The following is an 18948-nucleotide window of genomic DNA, read 5'->3' as shown; positions in this document are numbered from 1 at the left end:
CGACTTATATTATTATGTACTTATATGTACCACTCCTTATATCTGGGAATGAATAAGACTGACAGCAACTCGGCAAAATATCAGTCTCCCGGTACAACTTTTTTGCGAAAGGGACATATTAATATGATCTATCTGCCCACGATAAACGGTCAAATTTGATAAGTGACTGCTTTATGCTTCCCATTGATCTGTCAGACATTAAGCTAAGCACAATAGCGTAACATATGTTCGATGTAATCATCCAATGAGATCTGCACGACAAATGCTAATATAAACAAATACGCCCACTTCAGACGTAGCGTTACGTTTGGAACCACTACCCCCTACCGTACCCTATCACCAGTCACTTTGGTGATTGACACTCACATGAGCCAACTAAAATGTAACTTTGGCAATCAGGCATACCCACTCAAACATTGGAGGAGAGTCTTACAGACTCATAAATATAACATTTTGCAGCGGCTCCACACCCCTCTGAGGAAGCGTTTTTTGTGAAACGTACGTCAGGGGTCCTCTGGGATAAGCTCTGTCTTTCCCCTTTTTTTAACTTGCTCACCTTTGTTGGTCTGGTATAATGCAGCTTTAATAATTGGTTAAAAAATTAAACTTAATCTAGCCCTCGGATTGTAAGGGCTTAGCCTATATCTATAATTTTTGCTGCCAGATACCTTTGATACTGATTTCAGACTAATTTAAAAATCACTGCTCAACTTAGGTGTAGTGTTTTTAATTCTTAGCTCTTGCTAAATGTATGTGTGGTTAAAATTTTGACTTTAATAAATTTTAGTGTATGAATGGAGAAAAATATTTTTTCTAACTAAAAACTATCTAGCTCTGATTTGCGAGGGCATTGGTGGAATTTTCCTCACAGATTTAAGTTACCTATTCTTACTTGTAAGTCTATTTACAATTACTTGTTAGTTACTCTCTCCAACAACACAAACACTTGCATATAACACGCACACACCACACTCTCTCCAACACACACACTTGCATATAACACCACACACTCTCTCCAACAACACACACACTTGCATATAACACCACACACTCTCTCCAACAACACACACACTTGCATATAACACCACACACTCTCTCCAACAACACACACACTTGCATATAACACACACACCACACACTCTCCTACAACACACTGCACACCACATACACACACACACACACTCTCTCCAACAACACACACACACACACACCACACACTCTCTTACAACACACACACACACTCTCTCCAACAACACACACACTTGCACATAACACAAACACCACGCACACTTGCATATAACACACACACACTCTCCTACTCCACACACACACACACACACACACTTGCATATAACACACACACCCCACACTCTCTTACAACACACACACACACACTCTCTCCAACAACACACACACTTGCACATAACACAAACACCACACACTCTCCTACACCACGCACACTTGCATATAACACACACACACTCTCCTACTCCACACACACACGACACACACCTGCATATAACACACAAACCACACACACTCTGGCTGGATGTGGCCCTCAGACTTTATTTTAGGCGCATTGGTTTAGAACAACCTGACACTGCAATACACAGCTAGGAAACCAAATTTGTAACCTTGCTGAAAGCCCCATGGAAAGCGGACTTGTAGAGGCATGAAACTATTTAGAATTGCATATAACATATTTAATTATATGAAGTAAAAAAACAACAACTATAAAATGTACTGCAGACTTCACAACCATAACCCTGGTACATATTTGTCTATAGTTGGCCTTAGCGGAGGTAATAAGAAACAGCAAAACAATGCAAGTTTTGCTCACAAATTCAGTGTCTCTTCCAGTAACAAGTGAAGATATCTTCCAAATATGACAAATTGAGGTTATAGTTTACTGGAAAAACAATTGCAACAAACAAGATGTTAATGTATTGAGAATGTTTTCACACTCTGAGGGAATGTTAATTTATAAAATGTTGAAATTACATGGTATTTATGTCCTATAAACCCAGTAATCTGTCACCCTACTACCCAATGACATTGAAGCAAGGCATTTTGACAACTTTTGCACATATGTTTGTCTCTCTGACATCACAAGCCCCAGCTGTGATGAGATGCTCATACCCTACCGCCATATTTAAAGACCATATCGCAGTAGAATTGCATAATCAACAAAATGCATAATAAAAAGACAATGCAATAACACTTACTCTGAATTTCAAATGAGATGTAGATTTTTTTTTAGATAAATTTAAAATGTCTTCTATTGCCGTCCCCTGTATCATGAGTTTAGATATTGTGTTGGACCTAAGTATGTACCATTGCTGTCTTACATCTGCTAGCCTTATTCTTTGTCCCACAGATACTGTACATTTCCCTCTGGGTAAATCTTTACTCCACAGTCCAGATGTTCACTGATAGTCACAGCTGGTTGACCAGCATCCCTGTCACTTTAGCTGCCGCTGTTTTCACCTCCGTGGTCATTCTCATCATCAATCGACACCACAAAAAGGTGAGCAGAGACATAACAAGGCGTTATTAACATATACTGTAGTTGACTTGTCAGGATTCCGCGAGTAGTCACATGACCTCTCCAGTGAGCAAGCGGATAAATATGAGCACAGAATTCAGTGAGTAGTCACATGACCTACCCAGTGAGCTAGCAGGTGAATATGAGCACAGGATTCTGCGAGTAGTCACATGACCTCTCCAGTGAGCTAGCAGGTGAATATGAGCACAGGATTCTTCGAGTTGTCACATGACCTCTCCAGTGAGCTAGCAGGTGAATATGAGCACAGGATTCCGCGAGTAGTCACATGACCTCTCCAGTGAGCAAGCGGATAAATATGAGCACAGAATTCAGTGAGTAGTCACATGACCTCTCCAGTGAGCAAGCAGATAAATATGAGCACAGAATTCAGTGAGTAGTCACATGACCTCCCAAGTGAGCTAGCAGGTGAATATGAGCACAGGATTCTGCGAGTGGTCACATGACCTCTCCAGTGAGCTAGCAGGTGAATATGAGCACAGGATTCAGTGAGTAGTCACATGACTTCCCCAGTGAGCTAGCAGGTGAATATGAGCACAGGATTCTGCGAGAAGTCACATGACCTCTCCAGTGAGCTAGCAGGTGAATATGAGCACAGGATTCAGTGAGTAGTCACATGACCTCTCCAGTGAGCAAGCAGATAAATATGAGCACAGAATTCAGTGAGTAGTCACATGACCTCTCCAGTGAGCTAGCAGATGAATATGAGCACCGGATTCTGCGAGTAGTCACATGACCTCTCCAGTGAGCTAGCAGATGAATATGAGCACAGAATTCAGCGAGTAGTCACGTGACCTCTCCAGTGAGCTAGCAGGTGAATATGAGGACAGGATTCAGGGAGTAGTCACATGACCTCTCCAGTGAGCTAGCAGGTGAATATGAGGACAGGATTCAGGGAGTAGTCACATGACCTCTCCAGTGAGCTAGCAGGTTAATATGAGCACAGGATTCAGTAAGTAGTCACATGACCTCTCCAGTGAGCTAGCAGATGAATATGAGCACAGGATTCAGTGAGTAGTCTCATGACCTCTCCAGTGAGCTAGCAGGTGAATATGAGGACAGGATTCAGGGAGTAGTCACATGACCTCTCCAGTGAGCTAGCAGGTGAATATGAGCACAGGATTCAGGGAGTAGTCACATGACCTCTCCAGTGAGCTAGCAGATGAATATGAGCACAGGATTCTGCGAGAAGTCACATGACCTCTCCAGTGAGCTAGCAGGTTAATATGAGCACAGGATTCAGTGAGTAGTCACATGACCTCTCCAGTGAGCTAGCAGATGAATATGAGCACAGGATTCAGTGAGTAGTCTCATGACCTCTCCAGTGAGCTAGCAGGTGAATATGAGGACAGGATTCAGGGAGTAGTCACATGACCTCTCCAGTGAGCTAGCAGGTTAATATGAGCACAGGATTCAGTGAGTAGTCACATGACCTCTCCAGTGAGCTAGCAGATGAATATGAGCACAGGATTCAGTGAGTAGTCTCATGACCTCTCCAGTGAGCTAGCAGGTGAATATGAGCACAGGATTCAGTGAGTAGTCACATGACCTCTCCAGTGAGCTAGCAGATGAATATGAGCACAGGATTCAGGGAGTAGTCACATGACCTCTCCAGTGAGCTAGCAGATGAATATGAGCACAGGATTCAGTGAGTAGTCTCATGACCTCTCCAGTGAGCTAGCAGGTGAATATGAGGACAGGATTCAGGGAGTAGTCACATGACCTCTCCAGTGAGCTAGCAGGTTAATATGAGCACAGGATTCAGTGAGTAGTCACATGACCTCTCCAGTGAGCTAGCAGGTGAATATGAGCACAGGATTCAGTGAGTAGTCACATGACCTCTCCAGTGAGCTAGCAGATGAATATGAGCACAGGATTCAGTGAGTAGTCTCATGACCTCTCCAGTGAGCTAGCAGGTGAATATGAGGACAGGATTCAGGGAGTAGTCACATGACCTCTCCAGTGAGCTAGCAGGTTAATATGAGCACAGGATTCAGGGAGTAGTCACATGACCTCTCCAGTGAGCTAGCAGATAAATATGAGCACAGGATTCAGTGAGTAGTCTCATGACCTCTCCAGTGAGCTAGCAGATGAATATGAGCACAGAATTCAGCGAGTAGTCACGTGACCTCTCCAGTGAGCTAGCAGGTGAATATGAGCACAGGATTCAGCGAGTAGTCACGTGACCTCTCCAGTGAGCTAGCAGGTGAATATGAGCACAGGATTCAGTGAGTAGTCACATGACCTCTCCAGTGAGCTAGCAGGTTAATATGAGCACAGGATTCAGTGAGTAGTCACATGACCTCTCCAGTGAGCTAGCAGGTTAATATGAGCACAGGATTCAGTGAGTAGTCTCATGACCTCTCCAGTGAGCTAGCAGATGAATATGAGCACAGGATTCAGTGAGTAGTCACATGACCTCTCTAGAGATCTAGTAGATAAATATGATCATGGCTAGCAGTCACATGACCCCTCTAGTGAGCTAGTAGATACATATGACCTGAAGTCATTGTTAGCTGTCACATTACCTGTCTCGTGAGCTAGTAAATATGACCTCAGCTAAAGGCTAGCAGTCACGTGACCCCTCTAGTGAGCTAATACATAAATATGACCGCAGGTCACAACTAGCAGTTATATGACTTTTCTAGTGAGTTAGTAAATAAATATAATAGGTCATAGGTAGCAAATATAGCTCATGGCTAGCAGTCACAATACCTCTCTAATAGGCTAGTAGATCAATATGACCGCAGGTCATAGCTAGCAGTCACATGACCTCTCGAGTGAGCTAGTAGTTAAATATGACCTCAGATCATAGCTAGCAGTCACATGACCTCTCTAGTGAGGTAGTAGATTAATATGACCTCAGATTATAGATAGTAGTCACATGACCTCTCTAGTGAGCTAGTAGATAAATATGACCTCAGATTATAGATAGTCACATGACCTCTCTATTGAGCTAGTAGATCAATATGACCGCAGGTCATAGCTAGCAGTCACATGACCTCTCTAGTGAGCTAGTAGATAAATATGACCTCAGATCATAGATAGCAGTCACATGACCTCTCTAGTGAGCTAGTAGATCAATATGACCTCAAATCATAGCTAGCAGTCACATGACCTCTCTAGTGAGCTAGTAGATAAATATGCCCTCAGATCATAGATAGCAGTCACATGACCTCTCTAGTGCGCTAATAGATAAATATGACCTCAGATCATAGCTAGCAATCACATGACCTCTCTAGTGCGCTAGTAGATAAATATGACCTCAGATCATAGATAGCAGTCACATGACCTCTCTAGTGAGCTAGTAGATAAATATGCCCTCAGATCATAGCTAGCAGTCACATGACCTCTCTAGTGCGCTAGTAGATAAATATGACCTCAGATCATAGCTAGCAGTCACATGACCTCTCTAGTGCGCTAGTAGATAAATATGATCTCAGATCATAGATAGCAGTCACATGACCTCTCTAGTGAGCTAGTAGATAAATATGCCCTCAGATCATAGCTAGCAGTCACATGACCTCTCTAGTGCGCTAGTAGATAAATATGACCTCAGATCATAGCTAGCAGTCACATGACCTCTCTAGTGAGCTAGTAGATCAATATGACCGCAGGTCATAGCTAGCAGTCACATGACCTCTCTAGTGAGCTAGTAGATAAATATGACCTCAGATCATAGATAGCAGTCACATGACTTCTCTAGTGAGCTAGTAGATCAATATGACATCAGATCATAGCTAGCAGTCACATGACTTCTCTAGTGAGCTAGTAGATCAATATGACATCAGATCATAGCTAGCAGTCACATGACCTCTCTAGTGAGCTAGTAGATAAATATGCCCTCAGATCATAGCTAGCAGTCACATGACCTCTCTAGTGAGGTAGTAGATAAATATGACCTCAGATCATAGATAGCAGTCACATGACCTCTCTAGTGAGCTAGTAGATAAATATGCCCTCAGATCATAGCTAGCAGTCACATGACCTCTCTAGTGAGGTAGTAGATAAATATGACCTCAGATCATAGATAGCAGTCACATGACCTCTCTAGTGAGCTAGTAGATCAATATGACCTCAGATCATAGCTAGCAGTCACATGACCTCTCTAGTGCGCTAGTAGATAAATATGACCTCAGATCATAGATAGCAGTCACATGACCTCTCTAATGCGCTAGTAGATAAATATGACCTCAGATCATAGATAGTCACATGACCTCTCTAGTGCGCTAGTTAACAATCCATCTAGTCACAACTAGAAGTTTGCGTGGCACATTTGTTACTCAGATGTTAGACCATCTGGCCTGAGATATATGTGTGACAACAATTTACATGTCAGGCTTTTGTCTCCTGGATGTGATGACACATTGCATGTAATTTCCATGTTCCATTTTGTAAACAGATAAATGTTAACATGGATATTAGGTTGGCAGCAGCCAATGAGATCTTCATAGAACACAACGTCCTGCTGGGAATCAGCGATCAGATGCACAACTGCTACAGTAACCCTTCAGTATCCTTTATGCTACCGGTTAAGAGATTTATTACTGGAAACAGTAGGAGGTTATTAGAATTGTTAAACTGTTCTCAGTGATCCATTTTACTAGTTGGATTATATAAAAATGTTTGCAAATAACTCCTTTACCTTTATTTGGCATAAGAAATAGGTAGATTTGTTGTTGAAACTGCCACCTATATTGAAAATGTATGTAAACAAAATGCAGCAGTAGATATCAACCTCTCAGTTGTGGGTGGGTTAAAGAAAGAGTTCAGTCCATTTGAAAGGCTGTTCCTGTGGCTGTTTTAAATACAATGAACCAGCTCAGATCAGCTGTATGAATACATTGTCCCTTTAAGTACTGGAGTTTTACACCTCTACTTTAGCTACCATTATCTAGCATTACTTGTTCCTTCACTACATTACCAGCTTTACTTCATCTATTTCCATCTGTGGGGCTGTCAGCAGAGGCTTTCCCAGTGTCTGGCTGCCATGAGACCAGTAAGTACCGGCCATGGGATTACTTTGTGCATTCATGTGCTGTTCTACTCTTTATTCGTTTGGTTTTAAGATGATTTTCCATGTCTTTTAGGACTCTCTCCAGCGCTGCCTTGATCAGTTGCTTATTGTGATTGAGATTCCTGCAGACTCTATGCTGGATGAAGATTGCTCTGCAGATCTTGCATCAGAGGAGACCACACTTCTGCCCAGCCAACCTCATGACAAACCAATCTTGTACAGCAAGAAGATTCCACTCATTGTGAAAGATGAACCACAGGTAAGCAAGCGTTCCGCTCCCAGTTTACTACTAGACCATGAAATAGATTGGACATTGCCTGATTATTTTATTTTTCTAAAGCTAAGACTTCAAGGTTTTCCTTTCTTTAAGGGACACTAAACCCACATTTTTACTTTCATGATTCAGATACAACAGCAATTTTAAGCAACATTCTAATTTACTCCTGAAATCATTTTTTCTTCGTGCTCTTGGTATCTTTATTTGAAAAAGCAGGAATATAAGCTTAGGAGTCACCAATCAGCGAGCGCTACCCAGGTGCTGAACCAAAATGGGCCAGCTCCTAAGCTTTACATTCCTGCTTTTCAATGAAAAAAATGCTAATAGTAGTAAATTAGAAAGTTGCTTAAAATTGCTGTTCTACATGAATCATGAAAGAAAATAATTGGGATCAGCATCCCTTTCAGTTTCTCAGGATCTTGTAAATGGAAACACTTTTTGGATTATTATACAGGAACTCTTTTAAGGGACAGTGAACACCAATTTTCATATAACTGCATGTAATAGACACTACTGTAAAGAAGAATATGCACAAATACTGATCTAAAAATCCAGTATAAAACCTTTTAAATACTTATTTAGAAGCTCCCAGTTTAGCACTGTTGGTGAGGTTAGGATGGGACACCCAGTGAAAGGGGCTGGGAAAACAAGAAGAGCAGACCCCCCCTGCATATGAGAAGACAGATTACAAAACAGGAGCCAGCAGGAGTCTGTACACACCAGTATACATCTGACACTGTAGAGCTTGGTTAGGAGTCTGAGAATCAGCACGCTGTTATGAAAAAATAACTAAAACTATACATTGTTACAAAAACACTCTCAGATGGGCTATAAATGGATCATCTACAAAACATTTATGCAAACAAAAATCTAGTGTACAACGTCCCTTTAATAGGATTATAAGTTTTATTCCTTCTTCTTCATTGTTACAAAAATGAGAAGATAATATTTTTCTATTTCTGGACTTAAGACAAATTAAATGTTTTTGAGGTTCCTCATTTCAAAATGAAGTCTGTTCCATTATAGTTGTCCTGGAATCAATTCAGTTCCTGACTGTTACAGGCTACACAGAAGCAGTGTCAAATGCAGATTTGACCTATCCATAAAGGTAATATGTTAGTAAAGACTAAATCAGGGCTCTGGTTAGTGTCTGGAAGGTCTCCTTTAAAAAGCCGTTAGAGTTAGAGGCATCAGCAATACATCTTTTTGGACACTTTTTCTGATTGCATAGACTATGTCCGTGTACAACTTGCCCAATTCTATCACCTTGAGTGATATTAATCATCTTTATTATTTTAATATTGTGTATAAAATACTAAGAAGTGTTTTCAGTGACGTTTATAAGGTGCTTTACTCACATCTCTTGTATCTCTGAAGAAAGAGCGTAGATTTTCATATTGCCAAGAAACCTGCTAAGAAGAACTATAGTGTAACCTTATAGAGAAGTTGTCTGTTCTCTTTAAGGAAGTCCACTGTTGATTGAGCTGTTATGAACTTTAAGCATTTACCTTTCTGGGAACATCTATGTCACAGCAAGGCCGGACACTTACCAGCTCCTGGTTTCCGGGGGCATCCTAGAGGTGGTGCCGTAATGGTCTCTGCCTCCCTAGCCTTCTATCGCCGGCCTGCGACTGTCTTCCCCTCTCCTTCTCGCCGCCGAGTTTTGTTGTGAAAAGGTGCTGTTGCGGTAGGATGGCGGCCGCAAAGCGGACTCAGCGTTTGAGCATAGGAAGGGAGGAGGGGTCTGATGGAAGAGAGCAGGCCAGGGACTCTGGGAAAAACCAAGAAGGCGCCGAGTCTCTGACCTCCTCTTATTGAACCTGCTTGCTCCACCTACTAGGGGCAGGTAACCGGTCATGTGACTTAGTTTCCCTATATATTCTCAGCACATTCCCCAGTCAGTGCTTGGTTATTTTCATTGCTTCCTGGTTCTTACCTTGTATTTTGTCTGTGTTAACTCTGATTCCATTATAGAGATTTCCTGGTTCCTGACTATGGATTGTCCTTTTCTTCGCTTGCCTGCTGCCTGCCCTCACTTCGGATTGTTTTGACTTCGTCTCTGTCTTTGCCATTTCATTTATATTAAAGGCCTCCGTGCCACCACTGACCTTTCAGGATCCTGTATCTACACCCAGGATATCCTGAAGGTCGTGATTGTAAGGAAGTGCTGTTCCAATTCAACACAAAAACCCTAGGTGGGTTGTTATAATCTATTAAAGAAATACAACTGTATTTTAATTTACTAAGTTCAATTTCTTTATCACATTTTTGTTTTCTAGTCAGGGGTAGTGTCCAATGTCAGATAGGAGCCAGCGACTGTGGTGAGATGTTGGTAGAGGCCAACCTAGGACTCTGGATAATGTCTGGGAGTTAGCTGTTAATAAACTGCAAAATAACAGAGCTCCTATCTGTCCTGCATCTTGTGGGATTGTCATGGTTTGGGAGCTCTGCCCCACTGTCCTGTCCCTGGCATTACCCGCATAACACATATGGCACCTCACATAAGTCTGTCTCCCACATCCTAGGGCTCCCAGTTCTGGAAGGCATCTTGGAAAGTATGAAATAATAAGTAAATAAACTTTAAATACTGAAGGCAGGCTTGAGTAAGCATTACAGCCTGGAACTCAAAACTCATGAAACTTAGGTATTCAGGCAAATTCAGTAACAGGCCAAAGGTCAATAAATAGATCAGTTCTTAAATCTGATGGTCTGGGCAGGGTTGCCAGGTGTCCAGTATTCAACTGGACAGGCCAGTATTTTAGCAGGCTGTACAGTAAAATGTTCACAAAAATACTGGACACTTAAATGTTTACTTTTTTTTTTTTTTTTTTTTAAAGTCCCTCGGTATTAGCTAAATATAAAAGAGCCCCTTATGCCTAAACTTATTACAAATATGGAGTAGAAAAATATACATTATGGGTTCAAGAGTCGGGGCTGTGGTAGAGCTTATGAGAGGGCAATGTGTGACCCCAATCTACTATTGTGCCTAGCAGTCACAGACAGATTGACCAGTATTTATGTGGAAGACATCTTGGAACCCTAGGTCTGGAGGACAAGGCAATAGATACGTTCAGGTTCAAGCCAAGGTTCACTAATAGGGAGTCTAACACTACAAAAGCACCAGAGGGATATTCAATGCTAGAAACATGAGCAATGAAAATGAGAGTAACATACTGCCTCCAGCTCAGCAATCCTTGCTAAATATGATTATGTATTTTAATGCTGTTTTTGCTAAAGGTATCTACCTTCCTACTGTTTGTTTCACACAGGGGAAGTTCTACAGATTTCTCTCCAGGATTTCTGGGTGTTCAAATAGACCCACTCTCTATGAGACTTTCTTTTACCATACAAAGAAGGATGAAACAGTTGTCTGCCTGTTCATATCTGTTCAGTGTCCTTCAGTAGATATGTGTATGGTAGTAGTTCTAGGCCTAACGTTTGCCACATTGGATGCTATTCCTTTGCTAGTTTTCACATGAGGTCTTTTCAGCTTCGTATGCTTCTGCAATGGTGCAGGGATTATACTCAGCTTTCTTATATGATTTGTTTGTTTCAAGACACGACAGTCCCTGTCTTGGTGGCTGGATCATCAGTCCATTATTCAGGGGGCTTCTGTTTATCCTATTTGTGTTATATTATGACAGATGCAGGTCTTTCAGGCTGGGGTGCAGTCTGGGGGTCTCAGAGAACACAGGGAGTTTGGTTTCCTCAAGAGACAAGGTTACCAATAAATGTTTTGAAACTCTTTGTTATCTTCAAGGCTCTTCAGAGTTGGCCCCTGTTGGAAAGGGAGTCTCATCTGTGTTTTCAGCCAGACAATATTACAGCAGCATATATCAATATCAGGGGGGGGGGGGGGGACTGCAGTTCCTTAGTCATGAGGAAAGTATCTAAAATACTTTCCTGGGCAGAAGATAATTGTTGTCTAAGCTCTGCAGTTCATATTACAGGGGTAAGTAATTGGGAAGCAGGTTTTCTTAGTCGTCAGTCCCTGCATCCAGGTGAATGGTCTCTTTATCTGGATATTTTCTATCAGATTGGGAGACCCCAAAGACTCCCATAGATAAATCTGATGGCCTTTTAGTTAAACAACAAATTTTCCAGGTACTTTGCGAGGTCCTGGGATTCTAAGAATTTGTGGATGCTCTTATAACGCCTTTGTTGTTTCTTCTAGCCTATGGGGTAGAATTACCAAGCAGCAGATGCTGCTATCTACCCCCGTACTTTCCGGATTGAGGCGGCGGACAGCAATCAGCCTGATCGGGTTATTTGACACCACCTGCTAGCGGCCGATTGGCAGCGAATCTGCAGGGGGCGGCATTACACAAGCTTTTTAAGAGAAATGCTTGTGCAATGATAAATGCCGACAGTGTATGCTGTCAGCATTTATCGATGTCCGCCCAGACATTGATAAATCTACCCCTAGATTACTTTCTCCTTTTTTTCAAAGGTAATTGCTAGAATCAGGCAGTATAGATCATCTGTGATTCTATTTGCTTCAGCTTGGCCTCACAGAATCTGATCTGCTGATTTAAAGGGCCATAATACCCAAATGTTTAAACACTTGAAAGTGATGCAGCATAGCTGTAAAAAGCTGACTAGAAAATATCTCCTGAACATCTCTATGTAAAAAAGAAAGATATTTTACCTCAAATGTTCCTCAGTAGCCACCTCCCATTGTAAAGGATTTCTAAGCAGCATTTTAGTGTGTTTGTCCTGGGACATCTGAAGGGACTAGCATCGTGCACTCTCATATTATTTCTCCAATCAGGTAAAGGAAGCTTACTATGAAATCTCATGAGAGTTAAGTCAAATCTCATGAGATCACAGTAAGAGTTCATGATCTCAGCACTGCTGATGCTGATTGGCTGCTGTTCATTTCTTCATTTTTTTTTATTTTTTTACCTGCAGCTGGGAGCAGCTGAGTATAACTTTTTACACAGAACTTACTCTGGTGAGCTAAAGAAATTGTGAGGTAAAATATCTTCCTTATTTACATAGAGATGCTCAGGTGATATTTTCCTGTCAGCTTTTTACAGTTATACTGCATCAGTTTCAAGTGATTTAGCATATGAGTATTATGTCCCTTTAAGTACAGATGTTTAGTTGTCCTCCATTGTTTGTAGAGTGAATGGTTAGTTCTTAGATAGAGAGGTTTCTTCTGTTTCTGTAGTTGAGACTTTGGTTTAGGCTTGTAACCTGTGACTAGGAAGATTTTCCATAAGGTTTGAATGCCCTTTATTTCCTGGTGTATAGCTTATGATTTTTTCCTAGTTTTCTGTTAGAAATCCTAGGATTCTGTTTTTTTCTTCTTCAGGATGGTTTGTATTTATCCATCAGTACTTTGAAGGGTCAGTTTTTGTCCTGTTTTTTTTTCACAGGAAGATTGCTAATCTTATTGACATTCAGTGTTTAGTTCTGGCTTTAGTAAAAATTAAGCCTGTCATTAAGCCATTTTTTTTCCTCCTTGGAGCCTTAATTTTGTTTTAAGGGTTTTTGCATGGTCCTCTTTTTGAGCCTATGCATATGTGTGGTTTTGTTTTGTTAATTTTTGTTTGTTTTGGTATTTTTTTTTCTGCTAGGAGAGTTTCTGAGTTGTCTACTCTCTCTTGTGTCCCTTCTGATCTTGTTTTTTTCATCAGGATAAGGCAGTTTTGAGGACTAAGTTTGGTTTTATTTTTGCCTAAAGTGGTGTCTTTGGACAATATAAGTTGGAAATGGTTGTTCCTTCTTTTTGTCCTAAGATTTCTATGGACAGGCTTCTCCATAATTTAGATGTTGTCAGTGCTTTGTAGTTTTTTTCTGCAATTTATATAGGATTTCAGATAATTCTGTAGTCTCTTTGTTCATTTTTCTGGTTCTAGAAAAGGACAAGTTAGCTACAGCTGTGTTTTTGGCTTCTTGGTTAAAGCTTTTTTTTAATTCATTTGATTCATATCAATTGAGACCTCTGGGACTACTACTGACAAGCCTTCTTAGATAATCGTGTCAACTAAAGAGCTTTAGGGAATCAGGTCCTTTGACATAAATAAAGTTAGAGCAAAGCTTCACTATACTGAAAGATGTTTTAGAACAAATTTGTTATATTTTAATTAAGATAGAAAGGAACAAGTAGAGGACAAATATATTAGTGGTGTTGAGTGCTAACACCACACAAGTTAAATCAATAACATTCCACTCCATTAGGCCAACATGTTTAATTATGTATAATTAAAAAAAAAGTTCAATATAATTTCATTATATATTTGTCTGTTTTTCCTCTAAAAAAATTTGTAGTATTTTTATTCTTAGTCTTTATTTATAAAGCGCCAACAGATTCTGCACCACTGTCCATGGGTACAAAGATATAAGTACAATGGTGAGACAATACAATATAAGACAACATTTTACAGACAAATACAGTGGGAATTGAGGGCCCTATTTCCAGGGGAACTTACAATCTAGATGGGTAGGAGGGTGAGAAACAGGAGGTGGGGACTGCAAGAATGAGAATGTTAGTGAGGAGTTAGATTAGGGCAACTGTTAGGTAAGTGAAATTAATTTGTTAATGAGTTGGGTGATAGGCTTCCCTGAATACAAAGGTCTTTAGGGAGCGTTTGAAGGACAGGTTAGGGGATAGTCTGAGAGCTCAAGGAAGTGTGTTCCACTCGAGGAAGTGTGTTCCAGAGGGTTGGTGCCGCATGAGAGAAGTCCTGTAGTCTAGCATGGGAGGTGATGGTAGAGGAGGCAAGGAAGCAGGTCATTGTTGGATCTTACGGGGCGGGCTGGAGTATATTTGTTGATGAGAGAGGACAGGTAGGGTGGGGCAACATTGGTGAGGGCTTTATAGGTCAGGGTGAGAATTTTGAATTTAACTCTGCTGTGAATGGGGAGCCAGTGAAGGGATTTGCAGAGAGGTGCAGCAGAAACAGAGCGTCGGGAGAGGTGGATTAGCCTGGCAGAAGCATTTAATGATGGATTGAAGGGGAGGAGAGGCGTAAGAGAGGGAGGCCAGTTAGTAGGTTATTACAGTAGTCAAGTCGGGAAATTACCAGGGAGTGGATTAGCTGTTTAGTAGTTTCAGCGTTTAGAAATGGACGAATTTTGGATATATTGTGTAGGTGGTTGCGGAAGGATGAAAAGAGCAATTGGATGTGGGGAATGTAGGACAGATTTGAGTTAAGCGTGACTCCAAGGTAACGGACTTGGGGTCATGGAGAGATAGTGACAGAAAAATTAGAAACCGGAGTAGAATTAGAGGGTGGGGATTAGAAGCAGTTCAGTCTTGGACATGTTTATTTTTGATAGGTAGATCTGGGTATCATCAGCATAGAGGTGATAGTTAAAGCCATAGCTGTTGATAAGTTTACCCAGTGAAGAAGTGTAAATAGAGAAAAGTAGGAGGACCCAGAACAGAGCCTTGAGGTACTCCGACAGAGGCAATAGAGAGGAGTCATCGGCAAAAGAGACAGAGAAGGATCTGTTAGAGAGATAAGAGTGAATCCAGGAGAGGGTAGGAGGAGTCAGTAGGAGGAGGATATGGTCAACAGTGTCAAAGGCAGTAGAGAGGTCAAGTAAGATGAGTATAGAGTAGTGGTCATTGTTTTTGGCAGAAAGGAGATTGTTAGTAACCTTAGTGAGGGCAGTCTCAGTTGAGTGTTGGGGACAGAAGCCAGATTGCAGACAGATAGTAGTAATAAAGTTCCTTTAGAACCATTTGATGTATTACATAAATTTAATATATCCTGTTTTGAACTAGCATCATATAGAATCAACAAAGCTAATAATAAGGGCTAGAGGTGTGCACAGGTGCAACATTCGGTTTAGACTAATCTTTAGTTACAAATATTCAAAAAACATAATTTTTCGAATATTTGCCGCCCGTGCTATTCGGTAATAGTCTCATTTTAATCAAAACAAATAACAGCCATTCATGGAACATTTACATTCATATAACAAATTGAAATGTTCCTTTGCTACACGTGAAAAAGTTCACCTGTAGCATAAAAAAACCCCCTTATCTTTAGCGTACTAGAGAACTTCTCCTTTAATACAGGCCCTGGGAGCCACCTAAGCCTTCCTTTAGTGCAGCTCTGTGAAGAGGACGGGATTAACACGGATCTCTAGCACACTAAAGATAAGTATTTTAACTATTAAATTAAACAAATAAATACTGACAAAGTCTTCATTATTTATCTGTTTTCTTTCATTTTCATGCTGTATTTGTTTGAATATTCGTTTCATGGAAACAATACGAATATCCATGTTTCATTAGCAAATTAAATAATTTATTAAGTATCTTCTCGTGGCCACTGTTGATCAACCTAAACTTCTCACATTATAGTTTTCAATAGTTTCCTACGTAGATTTTTTTTTTTTTATATTTATGTACATAAAGAATCTCTTACAGTTTGTCTTGCAATCCTTTGCAATTGTTTTTTTTATTTTTCTATTTTAGCTAACCATATTGTCATTTCGGACGTTTCATTACATTTCTTATATATTTGATGAAATGACGAATCAGTACTGTACTCCATCAATTTAAATGCCCTATAATATGTTTTAATTTAGCCACATTGGTGTGAATTTATTTATTTTTATCTCCACATAGTATGTATTGAGATGTATATTTATTATACAACAAGGCTATATATATTCTTAATTTATTCACTGGGATTTTATTTAAGAATACTTTTTCCCAATTTATGTATTCTAAAGATCTCATTAAAGGGATACTAAACCCATGATTCGGATAGAGCATGCAATTTTAGGCAACTTTCGAATTTACTCCTATTATCAAATTTTCTTAGTTCTCTTGCTATCTTTATGTAAAAAAGCAGGAATAAAAGCTTTGGAGCCGGCCCATTTTAGGTTTAGAACCTGGATTGCGCTTGCCGATTGGATGGCTAAATGTAGCCATCAATCAGCAAGCCCTATCCAAGGTACTGAACCAAAAATAGGCCGGTTCCAAAGCTTTCATTCCTGCTTTTTCAAATACAGATACCAAGGGAACAAAGAAAAATTAATAATATGAGTAAATTAGAAAGTTGCTGCTCTATCTGAATTATTAAAGAAAATATTTGGGTTTACTATCCCTATAAATAATTGATATGTGCTTTTTTAAAATTAAGGGTGTTGGCTACACCCTTCTAACAATGCATAAGGAAACTGAATTAATCATAACTATAACCCAAAATATTTGTGACTTTCATTACACAAGTTTTCGCATGATTGTAGGAGTTTTCCAATTTAACAGCTTTAAGAAGGCCAGATAATCTAAAGCTCTCCGTTCAGTTGAGATGATCTAAAATCATCCTCCAGCATTGTGAGATCCTTCACAAGATTCTAGAATGGTGAATTTTGCTATTCTTCTCTAAATGGCGTTCCCTGCATTTCTATATTTGAAGGAGACACAAGCCAAGTGCAATAACACTGTATGACATGAGAGTTAAGTTGCATTTAGACTTTGTGCTTTGTATTTTATATTGCTTTAGACTTCAGCTATAAAACATTTTGTTCTGACATGAACAATTATTCATTTTTATGCATGAATTCATGTCATTAATAAAATATACTCTTTTTCAGGTTTCTTGATACCTTTAATCTCTCTTCACATTTAAAATTGCATTGTATTATAAAGCGATTCATATTTGAAATGATTAAAATTATAATAAATTTGATTTTGTCCAAAGTCTCTTCCATTTATATGCTTGTTCTTTTTCAACACAGGTGATGGCTCGTCAGCTTCTTATTATGTCAAGTGCATGCTATGTGCGTCTCCTTATTTCGGGAAGACTCCCTCGTGCTAAAGATGTAGGTCATGCCAATGTCCCTGATGTGCCCTGCCCATGCCAATTCATTGAGCACAGCATGTTCTGGTCTTCACATTGCTCCTGAGCAATATGACAGAAGAGACAGTAAAGTAAGGGAACCACAGAGAGGAGGTGATTCTCAGCTGATTTCTGGTCCACGGTTGGATGTGATAGACCAGAGTCTTTTTCTTTTTTTTTGGTGAACTTTCACTATTATATGGCACATGGCAAGTCCAATCTTTTCTACTGGGTTTTAAAGTACACATGATGTACATTAGTATAAGAAAATGTTTAAGTAACCAGTTTCCTTAAAAAAAACAACCCATACGTACTACAATCTATCAATAAGCATTAAAAACATAGAAATCTATAAGCCGGATGAGCCAGCTGCAAAGAGGAGAAATCCCATTAGTTGAAATCTGGAAGTGCTGTGCAATGACAAAGTAAAGCACCATAAAAACAGTGAAGAAATGCATTGTGGTCCCTGGGCATTAGACTGGACAACCCTGGTCATTACATTTACTGGACACCATGTACATTTTTTTCATCTCCTCGTCTGAAATGTAAGTGACTTTACTTCTCAATCAGAGCTGGGTGTCCAGTCTTGCGGAACTGGTGCCCTATGATAGTGCCTTCTTTAGAAGAGACCTGACCTGAATCAAAAGTGACTCCATAATTCACTCTAAACTGTGGTGAAGCTGAACACTTGGGTCAGGACAGACACAATAAAGTAGTGAAAAGCCTTGGAAATGCATAAGGTTATTCTGAGGATTAAGTAAACAAGGAATATGGGCAAACGTGATGGGTCTTCTGGATCCTTTTGTCAAAATCTAGTATGTTCTTGTGCATCATGGGCCCCAGAAAAGCCTTCTCCTGAAGTGACTATGTCCTTATCTGAGTCACTGTGTAACTGAAGGACCTGGCATTTGGACCAATTTTCTCTAGAATAGAGTCCTAGGTTCAGTTTTGGTAGACACATTAATTACAGTGAGAACAAACAGTGACAGAGAGGAATCGGGAAAAGACAGGAGTATAAAGAGCAAGTGACTGATCTGTCTCTCAAATATAAAGACTTGATTAAATATATTGGCCTAGATTACAAGTGGAGCAATACATTTTTATCACTCTTGAGTGCTCAAGGTAAAACATTAGCACACCTTGGTTAGTGCTGGTATTACAAGCTGAAAGTAAAAACTTCTGAACTTTGGATATCAAGACCGCGGTAACTCCCTGTCCCCATAGACTTCTATAGGGCTGAAACAACTAATCGTCTAAGTCAATAATAATCGATAATGAAAAT

At 40.1% G+C, this 18948-nt stretch overlaps 1 protein-coding gene across 2 annotated transcripts in view; it reads left to right on the top strand.

Annotated features, from left to right (window-relative positions):
- The window catches only part of TMEM268 (transmembrane protein 268), a 79527-nt gene extending 61077 nt beyond the window's left edge, over window positions 1–18450 (top strand). For both annotated transcript variants that reach the window (XM_053696025.1, XM_053696024.1), the window contains exons 5-9: window positions 2378–2527; window positions 6966–7076; window positions 7491–7562; window positions 7654–7839; window positions 17566–18450. In XM_053696025.1, coding sequence (XP_053552000.1) covers window positions 2378–2527; window positions 6966–7076; window positions 7491–7562; window positions 7654–7839; window positions 17566–17733 — 687 coding nt within the window. In that variant the 3' untranslated portion in view covers window positions 17734–18450. The remainder of the gene's footprint in view (window positions 1–2377; window positions 2528–6965; window positions 7077–7490; window positions 7563–7653; window positions 7840–17565) is intronic.
- The last annotated feature ends 498 nt before the right edge of the window (window positions 18451–18948 follow it).

This window comes from Bombina bombina, chromosome 12, assembly GCF_027579735.1.
Source record: "Bombina bombina isolate aBomBom1 chromosome 12, aBomBom1.pri, whole genome shotgun sequence".
In the NCBI taxonomy this organism is placed as follows: Eukaryota; Metazoa; Chordata; class Amphibia; order Anura; family Bombinatoridae; genus Bombina; species Bombina bombina.
Note: the sequence above shows the minus strand (reverse complement) of the source record. Positions and strands in the feature narration are given on the sequence as shown.